The 23686-nt window shown below is 44.2% G+C and overlaps 1 protein-coding gene and 1 long non-coding RNA gene across 3 annotated transcripts in view; one reads left to right on the top strand and one right to left on the bottom strand.

Moving 5' to 3' along the window:
• Nucleotides 1–23686, top strand: part of BBS4 (Bardet-Biedl syndrome 4) — a 57560-nt gene that overhangs the window by 32566 nt on the left and 1308 nt on the right. For both annotated transcript variants that reach the window (XM_025472240.3, XM_049104344.1), the window contains exons 3-15: nucleotides 2971–3050; nucleotides 6416–6479; nucleotides 7749–7860; nucleotides 8832–8904; nucleotides 13886–13939; nucleotides 15204–15331; nucleotides 17985–18039; nucleotides 18934–19002; nucleotides 20165–20317; nucleotides 20416–20587; nucleotides 22159–22228; nucleotides 22672–22813; nucleotides 23322–23523. In XM_025472240.3, the coding sequence (XP_025328025.1) occupies nucleotides 2971–3050; nucleotides 6416–6479; nucleotides 7749–7860; nucleotides 8832–8904; nucleotides 13886–13939; nucleotides 15204–15331; nucleotides 17985–18039; nucleotides 18934–19002; nucleotides 20165–20317; nucleotides 20416–20587; nucleotides 22159–22228; nucleotides 22672–22813; nucleotides 23322–23523 (1374 nt within the window). The remainder of the gene's footprint in view (nucleotides 1–2970; nucleotides 3051–6415; nucleotides 6480–7748; nucleotides 7861–8831; nucleotides 8905–13885; nucleotides 13940–15203; nucleotides 15332–17984; nucleotides 18040–18933; nucleotides 19003–20164; nucleotides 20318–20415; nucleotides 20588–22158; nucleotides 22229–22671; nucleotides 22814–23321; nucleotides 23524–23686) is intronic.
• Nucleotides 8899–15335, bottom strand: LOC112675636 (uncharacterized). Its single transcript, XR_007407389.1, has 3 exons — nucleotides 15258–15335; nucleotides 13176–13289; nucleotides 8899–9533 (listed from the first exon to the last, which is right to left on the bottom strand). It is a non-coding gene; the product is annotated as an uncharacterized LOC112675636 (long non-coding RNA).

The raw sequence follows: 23686 nt of genomic DNA on the forward strand, positions 1-23686 counted from the left end.
TGTACTCTTATCCCTTTATCTACTTCCACCATCCTTCCCCCTCCACCCATACTATCAGCTTCCTTTCTGTAGTTAAGAGTCTGTCTTTGGTTTATCTTCTTTTCCCCCTTTGTTTTGTTTCTTAAATTACACATATAAGTAAAATCATATGGTATTTATCTCTTTCTGACTGATTTCACTTAGCATTATACCTTCTAGATCCATCTATGTTGTTGCAAGTGGCAAGATTTCATTCTTTTTTATGGCTGAGAAATATTCCATTACACATACACACACACGCCCCACACCCCACATCTTTATCCATTCATCTCTTGATGGATGCTTAGACTGCTACTATATCTTGGCTATTGTAAATAATGCTGCCATAAACATAGGAGTGCATATCTCTTCAAATTTGTTTTTCCATATTCTTTGGGTAAATATCCAGTAGGAGGATTGCTGGATCGAAGGTTATTTCTATTTTTAACTTCTTGAGGAACCTCCATACTGTGCCACAGTGGCTATACCAGTTTGCATTCCCACCGACAGTTCACAAGGATTCCTTTTTCTCTACATCATCACCAACACATGTTGCTTCTTTTGTGTTATTGATTCTGACAGTGTGAGGTGATCTCTCATTGTGGTTTTGATTTGCATTTCCCTGATGATGAATGAGGTTAAGCATCTTTTCATGTGTCTGTTGGCCATCTGTATGTCTTCTTTGGAGAAATGTCTGTTCTTGTCTTCTGCCCATTTTTTAATTGGATTATTTTTTTTTGTTGTTCTATAAGTTCTTTATATATTTTGGATATTAACCCCTTGTCAGATATGTCATGTGCAAGTATCTTCTCCCATTTAGTAGGTTGTCTTTTGTTGGTTTCCTTTGCTGTCCAGAAGTTTTTTATTTTGATGTAGTCCCAAAAGTTTATTTTTACTTTTGTTTTCCTTGCCTCAGTAGATTTGTCATATCTTTCAATGTCCCAAATAATATGTTGAGGCAGAAAAGTATTATAAGTCCTATTATAACATGAGGAAATTTACATTTATTGGATGACCACTTTCAGATTTTTCGTTAATTTTCCACTGAAAATTATTGAGGGAAAAATGGAGGCCCAGAGAAGCTAAATAATTTGCTATAGGTCCCGAGAAAGCTGGTACTGAATCAGGATGGGAATTCTACATAAAAACAAAACAAAACATGTGCTGTATCTCCTCATCCCAGAAGAGATCCTTTACCAAAGAAGACTTTATTTATACTTAGAAAAGTCTTAGTCATTTTAGAAAATTTTTCAATAAAATTCAAAGCACAGTAATTTTCTGCTCAGCCTTCATATATCCAGGATGTCATTCCCTAGCATTAATCAAAATTTAATATAAAATGTGAGTTAGGGAGATTACTAAGAGATTTTGGCACCTAGGGCAAATTATAAGGGAGAAGAATTCTTGCAGTTGTCATGTTTATTTGGTTATGTAATTGTTTCACATAGAAGTGTTTCTTCCTTCTGGCATAGAAAAGCATATCCATACTTTCATAATTTTATCTTATAAATTCCATTGATATTCCCTGTTCTTGGGAAGGAGTAAGCAGCATTAATTATTGTGTTCTGGCACCATTGACTCTGGGTCATAGTAAACTTTTTTCCTTCCTGTCATATTATGGATCTACAAATCTTAGGTTTCCTGTTGATGTATCTCTTAAGGTTATGGGACAGAATGATGACAAATATTTAGAAATTGTTTCCACCTGTTTTCCTGCTGTATTCTTTCTTTTACATTTTTAAAAGGGAATATTTCAAATATGTATTAAAGTGTATAAAAATATGAACATCCGTGTACTCACTGGCCAGATTTAATAAGTGTAAACATTTAGTCATGTATAGTTTAGAGATCTATGTGTGTGTGTGTGTGTGTGTGTAGAATTAAACATTAAAGAGTTAAAGTCTCCTTTTTCTTTTTTTTTTTTTAATTTTTTATTTATTTATGATAGTCACACAGAGAGAGAGAGAGAGAGGCAGAGACACAGGCAGAGGGAGAAGCAGGCTCCATGCACCGGGAGCCTGACGTGGGATTCGATCCTGGGTTTCCAGGATCGCGCCCTGGGCCAAAGGCAGGCGCCAAACCGCTGCGCCACCCAGGGATCCCTCCTTTTTCTTTTTGAGAGAGAGAGAGAGGTGTGTGTGGAGGAGCAGAGGGAAAGAATCTTAAGCAGGCCCCACGCCTAGAACAGAGCCTGATGTGGGGCTCGATCCCAGGACCCTGAGATCATGACCTGAGCCAAAATCAGGAGTCAGATGCTTAACCGACTGAGCCACCCAAGTGCTCCTGAAGACTCCTTTTTAACTTTCCTCCCTCCCCCTTCCTCCCTACTTCTGTCGGTGTGAAGCCTTCTCTTTTTTTCCACAGAGGTTTTTCTTAATGTATTTTTACCCATATTTTTAAACTTTTAAATTCAAAAGGATAGTAACTCATTTTATGGTTTATCAGAAATTGTTTTCAGTGACTCAGTTAAAATTTTTTTTGGTCATTGTTGCCTTCTCATTCCTGGGCAGCAGTATAATGTTTTACTTGCTATTGCTAGGATTGTGTTTAACTATTTTACCTTTGATCTATCAGATGGGATGTTAACTGTGTTATGTTTTGTTTGTAATATTCCTGAAATATCCTTTAGAGAGTCGTCTGCTCACCTTCGATAACCAGGGAGAGAGAAAGGGAGAAGAGACAATGATTTTATTTTCTTCAGGCCAAGTTATGGTCTGAGAAACTGACAGGATAGGCTGCAAAAACCGAAGAGAAGTATATATTCAATGTATAATAGTAGGACAAGTATCTTTAGTTTAAAGATCTAGACATTTTTGATGTATGATATTTTTGTGATCAGCAGCATGAAGAATTTAATGTGCTACTGCAGTAGGATTGTAGTCACATGTGAGCACAATGCTAAAGGAGAAAACCTAATAATGACTCTGTTGTCTGTCAAAATATGCTCTCCAGCTCAAGAGTTTCCAATTTTGGAGAAACAGAACTGGTTGATACATCTCCACTATATCCGGAAGGATTATGAAGCATGCAAGGTGAGTGATTGTAAAGATAGACACCGTAAGAGGCGGGCTTTGTTAGGCAACTAACAGAATGTGTCACACAGAGTTGTGGCAGTTTAAATCCCACTAATAATGTACAAATTCCTACACTGTGTGTCTCCCCACCCTTTGTGTATCACTTAGCTTTTGCTATGATAATGCTGCTTAACAACCTCAAAATTTCAGTGGTTTCCATCAACAAACATTTAGTTATTGCCCATGGGCCTTCAGACTGGCTGTGGGTTGCCTGGGTCTGACTGTAGGCTGGGGGTCAGGTTCAGGTGTCCTCCATGTGTCTTCTCATTTCAAGATGTGGATGAAGGAGGAGCCACTGTCTGGGACTTGGTCTTTTCGTGGGGGACAAATGCTCAACACAGCACGGTATTTACCTTTTTGATCTCTGGATAGGTTAAAAATGATATTTCATTGAGTATTATAATTCTCTTATTATGGTGAACATGATCATTATATGTATATTTAAAAACTATGTGTATTTCCTTTTTCTCTAAACTGTATCTTTGGTAACATATATGACATAACAGTACTAAAACATGCAAGATATATCCTTCGTTTTGTCTTTTTGGCATTCAGAACTTTGCATGCTTCTGAGGTTGTAGTTTTAAATCTGTGGCATTTGTACCTGTGGCACTGGACAGAACTGGGCATGTTCAACATGAATCTCAGAAGGTTTCTTTCTCTCCTATGATATTATCTTTTTCTGGTTTCCCTTTTCCTTTTTTTGACAACTTTTTCTGTTTCCTATTTTTGGCTTCTCTTCCTCATTTATTTCTTAAGAGTTGGGGATGTTCCTAGGTCCTCTCCTTGATCCCTTTGTCTGCTCATTTCATACATTTTTTTCTGATCTTCAGACCAGTTTGAAACCTGATGCTTCACAGGCATTTCAAATTTAGCTTTTCTGTAGCTGAATTTATCTGCTTTCCTCCAACCCTGTTCCTTCTCCTGTACTCTTTCGCAGGAATAGATACCATCTTTCACCCATCTGTCTGTGTCAGAATCCCCTGATTTATTTTCCCTAGTATATTATAGATAATCAGTAAGTTCTGGAGATCCTTGTCTACTGTCTCTTGAAATTGTCCACTTTATTCTCTCTCCGTGCTTTAGTTAATTCTCATCATTTTTGTTTAAATTACTGTAAGAATTCTTACACCAATCCTGCCTCCTTTCAATCTGTTTTCAGCAGTGCTCCAAAAATGACTTTTCTATAAAGCAAATAGAATTGAGTTACTTCCTGCTTACAGAGCAAATAGCACCGGGTTACTTCCTGCTTACAGAGCTTACAAACTTCTCAACTTCTTTATGGCTCTCAACTTCTTTAGCTTGGACTTGGAAGCCCTTTTCTCCCTCCTTTAGCCACCTCAGTTTCTCCTCCAACCCCTGTCAACACAGGATTTTAAAACTGTTGACTCCAGAAAGCCTTCCTTGAATCTCTAAGTTGACTCAGGTACTTGTTCTCTGAACTCCTGTCTCATACTGAGCTTAGCCTGTCACGGGAGGAAGGTAGAGCCTGTATTTTGCCATCAGAGAGCACCTGGCATCTACGGTGATGCCTAGAAATCTTTTCACGTTTTCTTTAGCTTGCCTAGATTCTAGATAAGGGTTGGGAAACTTTTTTTGTAAGGGGCCAGATGGTAAATATTTTGGGCTTTGTAGGCCACAGTCTCTGTTTCATACTCTTCATCTTATTCTTTTATAACCCTTTAAAAATGTGAAAACTACTCTTAGCTTGAGAGCTTTACAAAAACAGACTATGTAGCTCAGATTTGGCCCGTGCGCCATTGTTTGCTGACCCTTGTTCTATAAGCAGCCATAAGAGAGTTGAAATTTAAAAAAAATTCCAAACGAACATTATTAGTAATTATTTGTATTCTAGATTTCTTACATATGCTCCTTGACCATGTCTACTTTTTTCTTTCTTTTTTAAAAATTTTAACTTAAATTCAATTCAGTTGGCATATACTGTATTATTCATTTTATTTATTAAAGAGAGGGGATCCCTGGGTGGCGCAGCAGTTTGGCGCCTGCCTTTGGCCCAGGGCGCGATCCTGGAGACCCGGGATCGAATCCCACATCGGGCTCCCGGTGCATGGAGCCTGCTTTTCCCTCTGCCTATGTCTCTGCCTCTCTCTCTCTCTTTCTCTCTCTCTGTGACTATCATAAATAAATAAAAATTAAAAAAAATAAAAATAAAGAGAGAACAAGCATAAGCAGGTGGGGGGAAGGGCAGAGGAGGATGGAAAAGCAGATTCCCCACTGAGCAGGAAGCCAGATGTGGATCTTAATCCTAGGACCCTGGGATCATGACCTGAGGTGACAGCAGACATCCAACCGACTGAGCCACACAGACACTGCATCTGTTTTGTTTCTTAAATTCCACAGATGAGTGAAATCATATGATAATTGTCTTTCTCTATGTAATTTCGCTTAGCATAATACTGTCTAGTTCCATCCACATCGTTGCAAATGGCAAGACTTCATTCTTTTTGAGACTACTATTCCATTGTATACAAATACCACATCTTCTTTATTCTTTGATCTGTCGATGGACATCTAGGGTCTTTCTGTAGTTTGGCTATTGTGGACATTGCTGCTATAAACATTGGGGAGCATGTGCCCCTTTGAATGACTGTATCCTTTGGATAAATACCCAGTAGTGCAATTGCTGGGCCTTAGGGTAGCTATATTTTTAACTTCCATACTGTTTTCCGGAGTGGCTGCACCAGCTTGCATTCCTACCAACAGTGTAAGAGGGTTCCCCTTCCTCCACATCCTCACCAACATCTGTTGTTTATGGAAATGTTCATTTTAGCCATTCTGACTGATTGTAAGCTGGTATCTCGTTGTGGCTTTGATTTATATTTCCCTGATGCTGAATGATGTTGAGCAGTTTTTCATGTGTCTGTTGGCCATTTGTATGTCTTATTTGGAGAAATGTCTGTTCCTGTCTTCTGCAGATTTCTTAACTGGACTTTTTGTGTTTTGGGTGTTGAGTTTGATAAGTTCTTTATAGATTTGGGATACCAGCCCTTTATCTGATAAGACATTTGCAAATATCTTCTCCCATTCTGTAGGTTGCCTTTTAGTTTTTTTGACTGTTTCATTTGTTGTGCAAAAGCTTTTTATCCTGATGAAGTCCCAGTAGTTCACTTTTGCTTTTATTTCCCTTGCCTTTACACACTAGGCTAATAAGAAGTTGCTGCGGCTGAGGTCAGAGAGGTTGCTGCCTGCGTTCTCCTGTAGGATTTTGATAGATTCCTGTCTCATAGCCCACGTCTACCTTTTCTTAAAAACATTTCAAGACACTGAACTATTACTCAGAAGTATATTTCTTCCTCTTTCAGGCTGTTATCAAAGAGCAACTTCAGGAGACTCAGGGCTTATGTGAATATGCTATCTATGTCCAAGGTAAGATATATATATTTCTTCTCTTGTTGCTAGAGAAATGCATACTTTGTCTAGGTTCTTTTTTTTTTTTTCTTTTTTTTTCTTTGTCTAGGTTCTAAAAGAAGAGCAAACTACTTACGAAACATTTTATTTTTTATTTTTTATTTTTTTTTTATGAAACACTTTAAATTCAAATGTTCTACAAAGGTCTTATTCAGTATTACATTGTTTGAAATCAACATAATTATTGTGTGGGATTTGACCTCAGAAATGACTAGTTTTATTAAAAGTTGCTGCTGTCCTTCCCCCATTTCTCTAGTGTCTGGCTAGTGTTTTCAGAGTGAATGTTAGGGTCCCTGCTTCAGGCAGCAGCTTCAAGCCCAGAAGGGGCTTCCGGAAAGGCTCCTTGTAGTCAGGCTAAGAGAGATGAGGAAAGGCTTGAGGATTTTTTATAAGGGTGGTAGGATGAAGGGAAGAAGCCTAGAGGTATAGAGGATAAAGCAGAGAATAGATGAAATTTATCAAAAACCAAATATAGGAACCACTGACTGAAATTTTACCCTTTGGCATCTTTAGTTTTTCTAGGAATTTTCCTTTTGATTCTTTGATGTAAATGGTTTTGTTTACTATTTATTGGATTGATAGCCTTCAGATTAATATACAATTTTGTGACATAATTGGTAAGATACTGACACACCTAGGACATCATGGAAAAAAAAAAAAAAAGTGCTCCTTTTTTGCCAATATTACAAGTTCCAGACTTTCAGTGCCTCATAATACTTAAACATGTCAATTCTTCTGAAAACTTAAGCCTGGGAAAAATGACCGATTTGCATTGGTTGCTATACTGAAAGCCAAGTCTGAGATATTAGTGCACTTGCAGCCAGAATCTCCTTGATTGCCTTTTCCCTGTTTGAGTGTTCTCAGGAAACAGCCAGATGGATGTCTGAATTATCATGATAAATAGAGTGTTTGATGGGGAAGCCCAGGAATATCCTTATTATGAAGAACTTGTGGGATAATTTGCAAGGCAGCTGATTATCCACGTGGTGGATGCTGGGAATGGGGAGTAGGTGGCTCTGAGATACCTTCTTAGAAAAAGTTTTAGATTGTCAACAATTTTGCTACTTGTTTCAGCCTACCTGAGGTCCTATCTGATTGTGTTAAAGATACAGTTATCCAAAGGATTCCTTTGGTATGATTTAAGTCCCTCTTCTTCAATTTTTCTGATATGAGACTGTTCTCCCCAGAACGTGATGATTTATTTCTGTGTTTTCTGTCTCTTGGCAGCATTAATATTTCGCCTGGAAGGAAATATCCAAGAGTCCCTAGAACTCTTTCAGACGTGTGCTGTTCTCAGCCCTCAGTGTGCTGATAACCTCAAACAGGTGGCCAGATCTTTGTGAGTAATTGCTGCCTGCAAGCCCTGGGGCATTCACAGACAACCACGTAGAATGCGTTCTCAGGCACAGTGGCTGATTCTGGCAGCCTGACCAGCCTGCGGATACAGAGAGGGAGAGTTGCTCCATAGAGATACTGGGATCCACTTTGAAGAGTGGACTACTTTTGAAATTTGAGAAAATGAGTTATCAAGTATGAAGGAACGGGAGTATTTCAAACATTGTATAGTGTAGAGGGATGAGGAAACACTGATATCATATAAATAGTGATATCTTGTTACCTCGATCCCCTCTCTTACTGGCAACCCATAGAATTCTTTTCATCTGCTGTTCTAACACTTACTAAAATGCTTGACATAGTTAAGTTTTAGTAAGTGTGAGTCGAGTGGATGCCCTGACACTTCCTGGATGCAGTCAACCTCCAGTCTTTATAAACTGTTAGGTACGCTGATAGTTTTTCTACTCCAGAGCCATAAAGTATCCCACGGGGTCTCCAGCCCCACTTTCTTACCTACTGTCATCCATTCTTGTGCCGTCTTTGCATAGAGCCTGGATTGCCTGTGCCTCTCTTCAGAATCAGGATCTGATATCAAGGCAAGAGATTTAGTCTTGGAAGGGAAGGGCATGTAGATGGTGATGATGAATGCTTAACAGGCAAATATACTTTGGCTTGTTTCTTTTTTGTTCTACATTTGTGGTATGTTGCAGAAAATAAATCACAGAAGACTTTCACTAAAATCAGTGTAGAATGAGACCAAGACTGTGGGCCAGCTATCAGTGCAGCCCCTACCAAAAGAGCTTCTGTTGTTGATAAATACCAACCTCATTGGCCAAAGCAGCACAGCCAGCTAATAGGGAAGAGGCTTCCAGAATTTTCTCCCAGATGGAATATGGGTCAAATGAAGGACTAGTGGAGTGAGTCCTGTAAAAAGCTTTGAGTTAATAGTTACAGAAAATGTTATCTTTTCCACAGATTTCTTTTGGGAAAACATAAAGCTGCCATTGAAGTATATAATGAAGCAGCTAAACTTAACCAGAAAGATTGGGTAAGTGGAGAACTTTGTTCTTTGTTATTAGTGACCTGCTAATGGTTTCATTTGTCTTTTGTTATTGCTACTGAATTCCTATGTGACTCAAATGTCTTTATTTTATTCTCACACTTGATTGATGGTTTAGCTAAGCATAAGATCAAAAATCATGTTTCCTTATAACTTAGCAGACATTGCTGCCTGGTTTTCTGACACTCTTACCAGTCTGATTCTTGTTGATAACTCCACTTTCCTCTCTAGAAGCTTCTAGGGTTTTCTCTTTATCATTGGAGTTCTGAAATATCAATAATGGTTGCCCAGAAGTGTTTCTTTCCTCTGCATCCCCCTCCCCCTGATCTGTGGATCCTCAGATGGTTTTTCTCTGAGGATCCTGGCCCTATTTTGGGTCAGGGAAATTTTCTTTGAGTAGTTCTTTGCTTTTTTTCTTCTTGCTTCTCTTGTCTCTTTATACCAGTTAGGGTTTATAACTGCAATAAAAAATTTGACTAAACATTGGCTTTACCAATTAGGGGTTTATTTTTTCTCATGAAACAAATCCAGGTAAGTAGTTGCCAACATTGACTTGGTGGTCCAAGACGTCAAGGATGAGGCTTTTTCTTTATGGTCACAAGGTGTCTGCTGCAGCTCTAACATCACATCATCATTCCAGGCAGGGAGAAAAAGGAAACAACAAAGAGAAAAAGACAGACTGTATTAGGAAAGTATAGCTTTCCCTGAAATCCCCAATCAACTGCCACTTGTGTCATATCAACTCCCCCCCTCACCCCCCAAGCTTTAAAGAAGGCTGGGAAGTATAGTTTTTACATTGGATACATTGACATGTTAAACCAAGTTAGGGTCTGTTAGGAAGGGCAAAAAAGAGAGTGGATTAACTAGTGGCATCTGCCACAGTTTTCCATTGTCCTAAATGTGTTCTGTATTTGTTCTGCGTGTCTCTTACCTTGCATCTAACATATTCCCCCTCCCTGTCTTTTTTCTGTATATTCAGGGACATAGCCTCTCCATGTCTCTGACTCTTGAAGTTTTGTTTTGGTTTTTTTTTTCTTTTAATTTTTATTTATTTATGATAGTCACACACAGAGAGAGAGAGGCAGAGACACAGGCAGAAGGAGAGGCAGAGACACAGGCAGAGGGAGAAGCAGGCTCCATGCACCTGGAGCCTGACGTGGGATTCGATCCCGGGTCTCCAGGATCGCGCCCTGGGCCAAAGGCAGGCGCTAAACCGCTGCGCCACCCAGGGATCCCGAAGTTTTGTTCTACCTTCCAGAATTACGTTTTCTTTCCTCTCTTTATTTTGGTTCTTCTTTCTCAGGCTGTTGGGGCTTTTTTTCTAATAGCTGACGACTCTTGGAAAGACCTAACTGTGTGTGAGAGATTAGATTGGTTCATACGGAGAGCTGGCGTGGATTTCTCCTGCAGTTCTTACGGCACTATTATTTTTGAGAAGTTTCCGTTTGTTGGTCACTTCTGTAGGTCTGAAGACGGAGATGCCACCAAGTATTTTATACCTAAATGCCAAAATGGAGCCAAAGATAAGGGAAAATTCATTCATTCATTCGTTCATTCAGTGAACAAATGAATGTCTGCTACATGACAGGCACTGGAAATACAAAGATGGATTGATGGATTATGGGACAATCAACTAGAATAGGAAATACAGACGAGAAGAGAAGGAAGTTTTGGGAGAGGATGATAACCAGTCAGAGCTAAATCCTGTCTTTAAGATTGTGGACGTGATGTGTTTTTGCTTCTGGTAGGTTGTCTAAATTGAGGTGTGGTCAGTGCATGGCTGGATGTAGAAATCTGAAACTCAAGTGTTCTGGGCTAGAGAGATTAATCCTGGAGTCAACAATATAAAGGTGATGATTAAAGACATGAAATGGGATGAGATCACTCTTCAATGAGCTGAGGGTGGAAGCCTAGAAAAAGCGTTGAAGGGCTGAGCTAAAGAGGAAAAGAGCCCTCAGAGCAAGATACGGAGCAAGTGGAGCAGGGGAGCTCAGAGTCGTTTGGGCGTATAGAGAGTATCTGCTCATCCATCCACTTGGTTGAAGGAGCTCATTCGGTATTACTGACTCCCTTGTGAGAACCATTCCATTCCATTGGTGCTAGTCGAGGTGGTCGTGCCCCCAGCTGCCACTCTGTGTCCTACTTGCCTCTAAGTTCCTGTGGCCCACGGAAGACCTTGTAGCCCTACTTTCTTGGACTCATCATGGTACGCCATAGTGTGGCTGCAACAGGGGGATAGTCATTCCTCCTGCTGGTATCTCATTTGACTTCTGAAACCGCTCTGTTAAGTAGGGAGACTTTATCCTGTTGACCTCAGAGGGGTGAGAAGCCGAGGCTCTGGCTAGCTCGAGTGACTTGCTGAAAGAAGCACAGTGAGATGGGGGCAGAACCAGAGCTAGAATTCAGGCCTAGACTCTAAGATTCCTTACTGTGGGCCTGTGATTTTTCCACTCTCCAGCTGCCTTTTGCAGGATATCTGTTGGATTCCCTCATTCTGTGAAAGACACAATTTAACTCTTATTTTCCTTTGTCGTCAGTTTGTTTAAGGCCTGTTGCTGCTGCCTTCTCAAGTACTATCTATGACAAATGATGTTAAAGAGTTAGGGATTAGTTAGTTTTAGGGTGCTTAAAGGACAAGCATGGGTACATTTCTCCTCTTTCCACCTCCATCTGTATGTTAATGGGAAAGTACACACATTTTGGAGGCAAGCTGAGTTCAAGTCCCAGTGCTTTGTAATGTGTGGACATTATTTGGATTGTGATTTAAGAAAAAAAAAAAAACTATAAAAAAAAAAAACCTTTTATGGGGTGTGAGACATTTATGAGTTTTATGCTTCTTGAACATGACTCAGTATCTGAAATAAGCAGTTATTTTTTTTTCAGGTCTGATAATGGTATTCTAAGTAGTTAAAAAAAAAAGACCTGCTTTAGAACATACTGAAACATTTGTGGATGTTACGGTAGCTGGTATTTTTTTTTTAAAGATTTTATTTATTTATTCATGAAAGACACAGAGAGGCGCAGAGACACAGGCAGAGGGAGAAGCAGGCTCCTGCATGGACCTTGTAGCCCAACAACCCAACATGGGACTCGATCCCTGGTTTCCAGGATCATGCCCTGGGCTGAAGGCGGTGCTAAACCGCTGAGCCACCCGGGCTGCCCCTAGCTGGTATTTTGTAAGGTAGTGGGGTAGATGGGAGTATGGATTAGATGGTTGTTGGGACAGAGTGATGAGCCCATGGTGATTCTGTCTACATTTATGTATAGTTGAAATTCTTCTGAAGATTTTGACCTCATAAACCCTTGTGCTGATACTTGGTCTAAAGTTAGGAAAACTGGGATCCCTGGGTGGCTCAGCAGTTTGGCGCCTGCCTTTGGCCCAGGGCGCGATCCTGGAGACCTGGGATCGAGTCCCACGTCGGGCTCCCGGTGCATGGAGCCTGCTTCTCCTTCTGCCTGTGTCTCTGCCTCTCTCTCTCTCTGTGTGACTATCATAAATAAATAAAAATTTATAAAAAAATAAAATAAAAAAAAATAAAGTTAGGAAAACTACTTAACCTGAGCTTCAGGTTTTTTTCTCTCTGGAGTCCAAATTGTTACACCTGTGTTTCAGATTTGCTGGGAATATTAAAGTAGTACATATATGACAACCATCTGGCATAGAGCCTGATGTGAAGTAGGTAATCAGTGAACCTTATTTTGTTATTTTAGGAGACTTGGAACACATTGAACCATTTGTTTCTGAGTCCTGGGGTCTGTGTTTCTTCAGACAGGGACACTTCTGGATCTAAATGTCCTCCTGGATCTAAATGTCCTCCCACACCTCTCCACTCCTAACAAGAAGGTCCTCACTGTTTCCCATAGAGCACTTTCCTCACTCCTGCTTCCTCTTTTCTCTTAAGCTACTGCAGATAAGGGGAGATTCAGTATAAGGAAAGAGAGATTCTTTAGAATTCAAGGTCAGGAAATGCAGACTTACGATGAACTAGAACCGGAAAGCTTTAGTAACCAAGGTGGCTACTCTGCATTGCTGCTTCATTTTTTCTTTCTGTAGGTCAGCAGTTGGCAAGCTGCTTCTGTAAAGGGCCTAGTGAATATTTTAAGCTTTGTGGTTTCATATAGTCTCTATTGTAACTACTTAACTCTAAAGTTCTAGTGTGAAAGTTCTATAGACAACGTGTAACAAGTCATTGGCTGTGTTCCAGTAAAATTTTATTTACAACAGAGATGCCCGAGTGGCCCAGGGGTTGACCATCTACCTTCAGCCCAGGACATGATCCTGGAGTCCCGGGATCGAGTCCCACGTCGGGCTCCCTGCATGGAGCCTGCTTCTCCCTCTGCCCGTGTCTCTGCCTCTCTCTCTTTCTGTGTCTCTAATGAAAAAATAAATAAAATCTTTAAAAAATTTTTTTTATTTACAAGTAAAGCAGAGGATGGATTTGGGCCAAGGTTTGTAGACTTAAGCAGATTGGCTTTAATTCCATATATTCCGTTTCAGTGGCCTCCAGATAGTGTGGCTGGGCCTCAAGTCCACATTACCTAGTCAAGTCCTAGATTCCTAGGAGGAGGAATCTGATTTACACACCTACACACACACCTACACACACACACACACGTTTCCTTAGAGGTGAAGCAGGGGCTATGGGCAGTCTCTTCTGTGAGGAGGGCAGCCCTTAGAGAAGAGCAGGCCTGGGGCTGAGCTGGGTATGTACCCCCTCCAAAGACCCAGGATGATCACCTGTTTAGTTTACTCTGCTTTTTTCTCTTATATTCTGAATTTTTAATATTAAAAACCTGTTTTGTAGAATTAAATGTATTTAAGTACGAAATCTAGTAAAAAAAACTACCTGTAGTGCCATTTAAAATGTAAGTTTTGCTGGACAGCAACAGTCCCTAGATGCCTGTTGTTTCATTCTGATCGTAACGGTGGAGTTTACATGTATGCTGTTTTACTTTCTTTTGTGTGTAGGAGATCTGTCACAACCTAGGAGTCTGCTACATTTATCTGAAACAGTTCGACAAGGTAATATATGGGAATGGTGGTGGCGGTTGAGTGTTGGGCTTGGGAGCCCACTGAGGGTCCACTCGTTGCAGAGGCTACCTCGCTCGTGGCGTATTATTCCTGGGAAGTGCATGTAGAGATTTTGGAAGCAAAAATTGAAAGCGCAATACATTTATTCTCATTTTTCATCCATTTGCTTTTTTTTCTTTTCTGATTTTAGCAAGAAAATGACAAACTCTAGAAATGTTAGGAGGGAATGGCAGTAAAATCACTTCTCCCCCCTCCTCTCGTCCATCCCCAGTGTAATTTTCCAGTATAGAAACAAATGTTCAATAAAACTTAGATATCAAAAAGTGAACTCTTGGGTCTTAAAAGTGTAATCATGGCTGAGAGAGCTATCTTATGGTCTGATGGCAACTGATTTTAGTTTTTAAGGTTATTGGAAATGAATTTAAGTTTTAAGTGGATCTGATTTCTGACAGTTAAATTTATAATGTTATTTTCCATGTAAGAACTTAGATTTATTTAGCGGGTCTCCTTAAGTTTCCTGGGCAGATCTGCAGTGTGATATACTTGCTTAGGAGAGTTTTCTCCTCAGAGAATATTTCAAGCAAGTACATTTCTATTCATAGGGTTATTCTGAACCAAGGGAGAGGTGGGATTGGTCTTTGGTCAGACCTGTACTGAGGAGAAGGAGAATTGTATTTAGATTTTACTGTAAAGCTAACAGAGCAAATCTAATACTGGACAGTGATGTAAATGGTTGTTGAATCAATGAATGACTTAAAGCCCTTATGGTCAACTATTAGGATAAAGCTCTTCCAGAGCAAGGAGTTTGTCAGTGAATACATGTTGGTGAATAAATGAGAACAGGGCATGCATTCATTGATCAAAATATTGGCGAGGAAAATGAGGTCCACCCCGCGGAAGGTGGTGCAGCTGGGATGGAGTTCAGGGCAGTGCTGGATTCTGTACTATGGCGCTCATTTGAATTATGAAGTATGAGTCATGGGTATAAATATCAAGAAGCAGAGAATACTCAGGTTAATCATCTCGTATAAATACTCTCCCACGTGGCTCCAGAGGCAGACACCCCATGTTGCCATCTATCCTGTCAGCACGCAGTTTGGGTGTGTTTTAGTTTTTTGGGGTAGTGGGGGCTGTTGTCCGACATGTGGTGTTCCTGCATGAGTACGGCAGGAGCTCTGTTTTTACGCTGGCTACACCAGGCCACTGTCCTTTCATGCTAGTGATTTGGTTCTCTTTACTCCACGGATCTTGTTAGGCACATGACCAGCTGCACAATGCCCTACATCTTAACAGGCATGATTTGACTTACATCATGCTGGGGAAGATCCACTTGCTGCAGGGAGACTTGGACAAAGCCATCGAAATCTATAAGAAAGCAGTGGAGTAAGTATGTCTGTTTTCTTTAAGGCAATGAGAAAATAAATGGGAGTAGACATACGAACCCCCAAATTTAAGACTGATTACGGATTACCATGACTGATTACCAGCTGTGTGAGTTAGAGTAAAGCTCAAGCTAAGGTTAAAAGCTCCCAAGGGCTTGCTTACATAAGGAGGACTTGTGTTTCTCACCCTCAGTTTGGCTAGTCCGGCCTCGCAGGAGAGCTCTGCTCCACAAGACCAGTCAGGGATCCAGGTTCTTTTTCAGCTCACCATTCCTCACGTGTTGCCTTCACACGCATGGTGGGAGCTAACGTAACGTAGCATCCATGTTCCAGGCTGTGGTAAGGGGCGGTGGGTCAGGTACTGCTGAGTCAGCAGCTCGAAGGAAGGTTTTCCTGGTTCAGAACCTGCCACATTCCATGGTTTATGAGGTGAGGTGGCCACGAGCTGCAAGGGAAATGGGTACACACGTGCTCAGGAGGAAGGGGCGGATGGACTTTGGAGTCCGCTGGTAGTCTGCCATTGTGGTATTAAACTTTATAGCAGTGCTTGTTTCCAGAGACCTTGGGGTCAGAAATCTGATTCACTAAAAAACATGTGGCCTTCATTCTCATGAGACCAGTATCTTGTTTGCAAAACATCAGTAGGGTAGGCCAAACCCTTTGATAATGGAACTGACTGGCTTTCCCAGGATGGCGTTCCATGTTTCTTCTCTAGGGACACATACTATCTTATCTTTTTAATATAGGGTCTTGTTTGTTTTAAGTGGAATAGCTATAGCAAGATGTCTCGTTGGTTGTGTCACTTAACAGGATGTTTGGCCACAGAGTGTACTGTTCGTGATAATTAGTCTCTGAACTAAACTTAGATTTCTCCCAGTCACTTTTGTCTCCTACCATGGTAGTCACTTTTCTGGTTCTACCATCCACAACACTTCTTTCTGAATTTTCTTCAACCACATTTTGTGTCTAAAAAGACATAAAATTCCCTTGGCTTGGGGCACCTGGGTAGCTCAGTAGTTACCTTGTGATTTTGGCTGAGGTTGTGATCTCAGGGTTGTGAGATCGAGCCCTGTGTCAGGCTCCCCATTTGAGAGGAGTCTGCTTCAGAGTTTCTCTCTCTCCCTCTGCCCCTCCCCCTTTTCTTTCTCTCCCTGCCCCAAAATAAATAAATCTTAAAAAACAAACAAAAAACCCCTTGATTTGTTAAGTTACAAAAGACTCTTGTCACCAAGAGGCTAAGTTTACAGGGACAAGTAGGAAGGAGCCCATGTAGACTATTGTAAGCTTCTGTGGGGCTGGGTGGGAGCCTGATCCCTGACTTCTGTCTTCTAAAGCAGGCTCTTTGAGATTAGCTCACAGAAATCTAGAGGGTGACATTCTTCCAGGGGCTCGTCAAGGATGTAAGTCAGTAAAATTCCCAAGGGAAAAAGGGGACAGTGAGCATCTGGAACCTCACTGAGAATGGAGACCACTGCTTAGGACCCAGCTCTGGAGATGGTAGCCATGTTTTGGTGAGAGGGTGAGGGGGATGCCACCAGAACCAGTGAAGTTACAGAATTGGTTTGTGGGTGGGAGGCGATCCAAGTGGATATAGGATTACGGCAGAAAGTGAAGGGCAGATACTCAGTGGAACGGAGTAAGCTCCGTTTGGCAGCTGGGCTTCCTCTGGCTGGGGCGCTGGCCTCTCTGGCGCTGCTCTCTCCATAGGTAACCAGTGCCCCTCATTCCTTAGAAGCAGGAGACGCTGTTCTTTGCATTTTGGCATTTTCACTGTTGAAACTGCTGATGATCCTACAGACAGAACAGCTCAGCTCAGTGTTGCTTAGATTTTTGTGACAAAGGCAAGTATCTGTGAGGGGTTGGGAAAGCAAAGAATCTATTAAGTCAGCGTTTATTCCCCAAAGCCAATGGTTAATTTTTTCCTCAAGCTGGTGTGTGGCTTCCTTCTTTTTTAGTTTGGCTACTTAGTATGGCTTTTTGCTTAATATGGAGAGCAGAGCCTTAGGACCCCTGGGATCCTAAACCACGTAGAAAACTGTGGGCTCGCATTGTCAGTACCGGGAGACCAGAAAAACCACCAACCAACCAACCAACCAACCAACCAACCAACCAAGCTGTGAGCGGGAACTGGCTACAACTGTGTGTTTTAGGCTGACTTGATTTATGGAGCATTGGACGTTAGTTACATCAGTAATCAGGACAGTCACACAGAATATTCCATAGGTGGTTCTTAGGACTTAGGCCTTAAGGAACAGTCCTGATAAAGGAGTCTGGATTCTATTTTTTATTTTTTTAAAGATTGATTGATTTATTCATGAGAGGCACACACAGAGGGAGAAGCAGGCTCCATGCGGGGAGCCCGATGCAGGACTCGTTCCCCGGACTCCAGGATCAGGCCCTGGGCCAAAGGCAGACGCTCAAACACTGAACCACCCAGGCGTCCCATTTCTTTCTTGCTGAGCAACTCATCCTGTAGCCAGGGCTGAGATGACCTGCTTTTGAAGGAAATTCCCAAATCCCCTGCAGGACTTTTCACAGGGAGTAGGAGGCACACGTGTCTGCCAGGTGCCGTCTGCGGGCACGTCACGGCCAGGTCTTGGCGTCTCTCAGTCTCGCTTCCCTCTGAGCACTCCGCGTTGACCTCTGTGTTGCAGGTTCTCGCCAGAAAACACGGAACTTCTTACGACTTTGGGACTACTGTACTTACAGGTAAGGAGGGAACCTTGACTCATTCATGCCCCAATGTTAGAAATGGTTTTGGGTTTGTGTGGATTGTGGCTTCCCTGCGATTTGATTGGACTGTAACACAACACATCTTACTCGAGCCTGTGAAGCGCAGGAACCTTCCTCTCTGCATCTGATATTCTCTGTCAGGACTGAATTCCCTGCATTAAATCAGAAGCAAACCAGTCAGTTTGAGGCTACTGCAGCTCTGATTCTTACCCACTTAAGGAAAAAGCATATATGAGAAATAACGGGGGTGGGGAGGGACCTTATGTCGTGGTGGGAGAAGCCTTGAGCCCCAGTGGGGCTTTGGGGCAGAGGCGGTTTCTGTTGCTCCTTCTTCCCAGCCAGGTCCCTGTCTGTCTGGAACAAGGAGTCTCCCTCCCCTCCACGTTTTCCTGCATGTGAATGGCATTCTTTTAGTGCCTGCAGTTCAGTTGTACCAGCCTGCGCCCGCCATATCCCTGCGCCCTCCCCACCCTGCCCCTACCGGCTCCTCGGGGTCCCTCCTAGCTGACCCTGCAGCTCTGCCTCCAGGGCGGCCTTTCTGTCTGTTTTGTTTTTCTGGGCCTTCCTGGGCTTTGGCTTGGATGTTGGCCCCAGGGAAATGAGGCTAAGCAGCCCATTTTCTGCCAAGGAGGCATTAGTGTGGAACAGCAGAGCGTGCCAGAGGTGGTTTCTGGCAAACAGATACTTTGACCTTCAGGGGAAATCAACAAACATGGGGATTTTTAGTTTTCTTTTTTTATCTGGTATCTGTAGCTTTTTTTATCATGACAACTGGAAAGCCCAGGCATTTCAGTTCAGGGTGTGGTTGGCCAGACTCCTTAACTGCTCTCTCTCCACTGATCCAATTCTCTGGTTTGCTTTTTCTCCAAGCTCGGCATTTACCAGAAGGCATTTGAACACCTTGGAAATGCACTGACTTACGACCCTACCAACTACAAGGTATCATGGGCTGTCAAACCCCAGGGCCTTCAAATAGGTGTTCCTGCTGTTGCCAGAGGCGATCTGGCCCTAGAAAGCATTTTGGATACCCGAGAAATCACCTTTCTCTTAGGAAAAGTATAAATAGACACGGCCCTTAGTGTTAGCGCTCTGCTTATTTTCTACAAGCACATGTTTGCTGTCACAGGCCTGTCACGCAGTGAAGTTGTCGCGCTGGTGAAGGTCCGTGTGTTACTCAGGAAGTGAACAAAGCTTCCACAGCTACTGTCCGAGGAGAATCTGGTGAACGACTTCTGGGTTCTTTTTTTTTTTTTTTTTTTTTTTTATTTACTTATGATAGTCACAGAGAGAGAGAGAGAGGCAGAGACACAGGCAGAGGGAGAAGCAGGCTCCATGCATCGGGAGCCTGATATGGGATTCGATCCCGGGTCTCCAGGATCGCGCCCTGGGCCAAAGGCAGGCGCCAAACCGCTGCGCCACCCAGGGATCCCTACTTCTGGGTTCTTAATGAATCTGCAGGGATAACTCTTGTCCAGATAGGACTTTGGGGCGGGGATCGTGTAGCAGATGAATGTCGTGGAGGGAGATGCAGCCAAACAAGCTTTGACAAAGGGTGCAGACCTGGTCCTGTCTCTTCTGCCGTGGAAGACGTAGGCTGACGCCACCGGCTCTCCAACGTGGACGCCTTTCCTCAGAGAAATGAGAGGGCTGGACCACGGAGGCCTCAAGATGCCCCCCCCCCCCCCCCCCGCCAGGTGGTGCCAGAAGAAGCTGGACCTTAAGTGGCCAAAGACAGCAGTTTATGAGTTGTGTGGAGCACTTGGGGTACCATGTAGGGGCCACGGGGAACAGATGAGAGGCCGCTGTTGACTGAAAGGGCTTTGACTTTCTGAAATATTGACTTCCTTGACTAGAAGTAGGAAACAGATGAGCTAGGTAAAGTCACTGACCTTTTATCTTTTCTTTTTCTGCATTGTGCAGCGAAAATGTGTGGGGACATTCCTCCTGAGAACTCGAATATGTTCTCTGTGGCCTGGAAGAAGTGTTTATTTCCTGTCCGTGTGATGGGCCTGCTGAGTGTCTACACCCAGAATGACTGCTTCACTGCTGCAGTTTTCTGGGAATGGCTTAGTTACCAGCTTTGCGTGTCCTGTGTTTTCAGGCCATCTTGGCAGCAGGCAGCATGATGCAGACCCATGGGGACTTTGATGTCGCCCTCACCAAATACAGAGTCGTAGCTTGTGCCGTTCCAGAAAGTCCTCCACTGTGGAATAACATTGGAATGTGTTTCTTCGGCAAGAAGAAATACGTGGCAGTGAGTGGCTTCCCGTCTTTCTCATTTGTGTTCGTCCACGCGGTCCCTGGGACTGCCCGGCTTGTTCCAGCCACTCGAGTGCCCCCTCTCTCCTGCAGGCTATCAGCTGCCTGAAACGAGCCAACTACTTGGCTCCCTTCGATTGGAAGATTCTGTATAATTTGGGCCTTGTCCACCTGACCATGCAGCAGTATGCGTCGGCCTTCCATTTTGTCAGTGCAGCCATCAACCTCCAGCCAAAGATGGGGGAGCTCTTCATGCTCTTGGCTGGTAAGAGACATCTGTGGGCAGAGCCCCTCTGTGGTCTTGTTGATGGAAAATGGTCTAGAACCATACGAGGCTGGTGATAAATGTCCCGTAGAAGCCGTTGCCTTGCAGATCCCAGATGAATGTCCTAGAGCTTGGAAAAGAAGAATATCTAGTTGCTCCTAGTTTGGGGGCATTTCACTCAGAGACCAGCAGGTTAAATCAAGATCATCCCTAGTTCATCTTTTACCAGTTGTTTTCCCTTGGCTTAACAATTCATTTATGTAGAGGAGAGAGAGTGGGGGGGCCCAACTAAGTTCCACATATGCTTGAGTGTGAAGAGCCTGGGCTTTAGGAGGGTCCTGCTTCCACTACGTACTGGGGGAAGGACCTCAGTGGGGTCTCTCAGTGGGGAGGGAGGATTACGTGATTAAATAACCAATGAAGATTATTGGTTTTGTTGTCATTACATAACTGGTCTATTATTATTAATGTGTTACTATAACATTAAAGTACCAATTAATATTTTTTCTGGGGGATATTTCTCCATATACTAGACTTAATAAATGTAAGCCTGAAAGCAGTTTCTACATTCTCATTGACAGTGTGGTCTTCAGGTGGGTTTTTTTAGATCATTATTGTGGGGTTCTTGTTTATAAGAGGAAGGCTGCAGAAGCACTTTGAATGGTGCTTAACTGGGGGTTGCCTGAATGCAGAGCCAGCTCCATTCTGATGGGGATGCAGGGCTAACAGCCCTACTGGGAGGCAGGAGCAGCATTTCTGACTTAACAAAGTAGATTTGGCCTTCGCTACATGTTGAAGGCTTAGCTGGAATTCACTGGCACAGCGTGGCTGAAGAGCTAGGAGCAAAGGCCAGCAGCCGGGAGCTGCACGGTGGCCGTGCAGTGAGTGGGGTGGGGGGTGGGGGTGGAGCACGGGTCGGGGAGGAATCAGGAAAGAGGGCCTGGGGTCAGCCACATCACGGAGGGCACGAGTGGAAGGGCTCTGGCCTTTATCCTAAGTCTTTTATCCTAGAGGCTGAGGTTTTCCAACTGTATTCCTGGATCTCCCCTTTTGCGTCTGATAGAAGTGAGCACGTGGCTGGCGGGGGGGAGGTGGAGTGGACCCGGCTTCCGGAATGGCTCTGTTTTGCTTTGTTTTATAGAAGAGGCTTCCAGAAAACACTGATTAAAAAAGAGAGCACGTTCTGTTGCTAACAGCAGTTTAAAGATCATGGTTATGGGTAATGGAGAAGCAGGGAGGACTCTTGACTCAGGTGGTGACATGGTCAGATGGGTTTGTAAGTCAGGACAAGGCCCAGCGGCTTTGTGGCAGGTGGGGACAAAATGACACGCCTGAAACAACTTGCACCTGAACAAGAGCAGTGTCACAGGGCTCGGCCACAGCTGACCGCAGGGAGGGATCTGGGGAGGGACCGTCAGAGCAGATGACACGGGGCACCGGCTGTGGCTCCAGGAGCCGAGAGGGCAGAGGAGGACTGCAGTTTGGGGGCTGGGCGGCCGGTGGTCTTGAAACATTCCTTTTGCCTTCTACGCTGGGCTCTCCAGCCGCGGTGCCCTCTTTCTTTGTTGCAGTGGCTCTGACCAACCTGGAAGACCCGGAGAACGCCAGGAGAGCCTACGCGGAAGCGGCCCGTCTGGACAGGTAAGCCGCGGGCGGGCCACCAGGGGGCGCCGCAGCCCTGGTGTGACCCGGGCTCTTGCTGAGAGGCTTCCAGCCCGAGGTTAGGGGTCCAGAGGCCAGAGGAGGAGCCCGGGCTAGGGGAGCAGCAGGTGGGACTCTGAGCTTAACCTTCCGACAAACTGAACTCCCCGGGGACTTCCTCCCCTGGTATCTGCCCAGCGGCGGGGGGCCACCCTGGTGGCCTGCTGGGGGCCAAGGTGACAGGCTTGCTCCCCTGCCCCCGGCTTTGCTGCCTGGCATGTACCTCCTGGACCCGCCTCCAGAGGTGCGCGCAGCAGGTGTTCTCAGCTCGCCGTCCTCGCGAGGAAGGAGTTTGCTCGGCCCGGGTTTGTGTTTCGGGCGTGGAAGGCCCCGAGCGAGCCCCGCCTGCGCAGCCTAAGCCCCACAGGCTCCTTCTGCCGCAGGTGTAACCCTTTGGTGAACCTGAACTATGCGGTGCTCCTGTACAACCAGGGCGAGAGGAAGGGCGCCCTGGCCCAGTTCCAGGAGATGGAGAAGAAAATCCGTCTGCTCAAGGACAGCCCCTCTCTGGAATTTGACGCAGAGGTGTGTCTTTTTATTAGTGCCCAGGAGGCTGTGCGGGGATGAATCAAGCCCAGATAATCCAAATCCAAAGTATTCTGAAGGTTCATGCCCATTCTGGCTTTGGTGTTCCTGGCGGCATGAAGTCTTCAGTAATAGCCTAAGGAAAACTCCCAGAAGAAAACAGTAAGAGGAAATTCAGGCTGAGTTAGCTTATTGATGTAGCACAGCGGAGTTGAGGCCTGGGTCCCTTTGCAGCTTCCTCCCTGTCTCGCACCCTGTGATGCGCCAGACTGGAGTCGTGGGGTTTGAGGTCCAGGTTTGAGGTCCTGTATGCGTCCCCTCGCGGCCCCTAAGGGGAGTGCGTATTCTCTGCTGCTGGAGGAGGAGCTCCTTGCAGTAGATGCTTCCTCTCTCAGATACCAGCAGACAGGATTTCAGACTCCCAGGTGAAGGCCTAGGAAGAAGGAGGTAGGCTGGTCTCTGCCGGTGGGATATGTGACTCCATTTTCTCTTCCCATGTGGGCCCAAGATGGTAGAGATGGCCCAGAAGCTGGGAGCTGCCCTGCAGGTCGGGGAGGCGCTGGTCTGGACGAAACCAGTTAAAGACACCAAGTCAAAGCACCGGAGCGCTTCAGCCAGCAAAGCTGCCAGTTTGCAGCAGCCCCTGGGCTCTAACCAGGCTCTGGGACAGGCCATGTCGTCGGCAGCTGCGTACAGGAAACTCCCATCAGGTAGGCGGCTACACGCAGCCCTGAGTCCTCGTGGGTTTGGGCCACGTGTGCCAGCAGAGGGATTGTGGCTCTTGGCGAGGCCTACACTTCTCAGACTCAGAACGCCTGTAAGCAGGGCTTCCTGGAAGGGGAAACTGCCATATGCCGGCCAGATTGGCACTTG

Source organism: Canis lupus, chromosome 30, assembly GCF_003254725.2.
Source record: "Canis lupus dingo isolate Sandy chromosome 30, ASM325472v2, whole genome shotgun sequence".
Classification (NCBI taxonomy): Eukaryota; Metazoa; Chordata; class Mammalia; order Carnivora; family Canidae; genus Canis; species Canis lupus.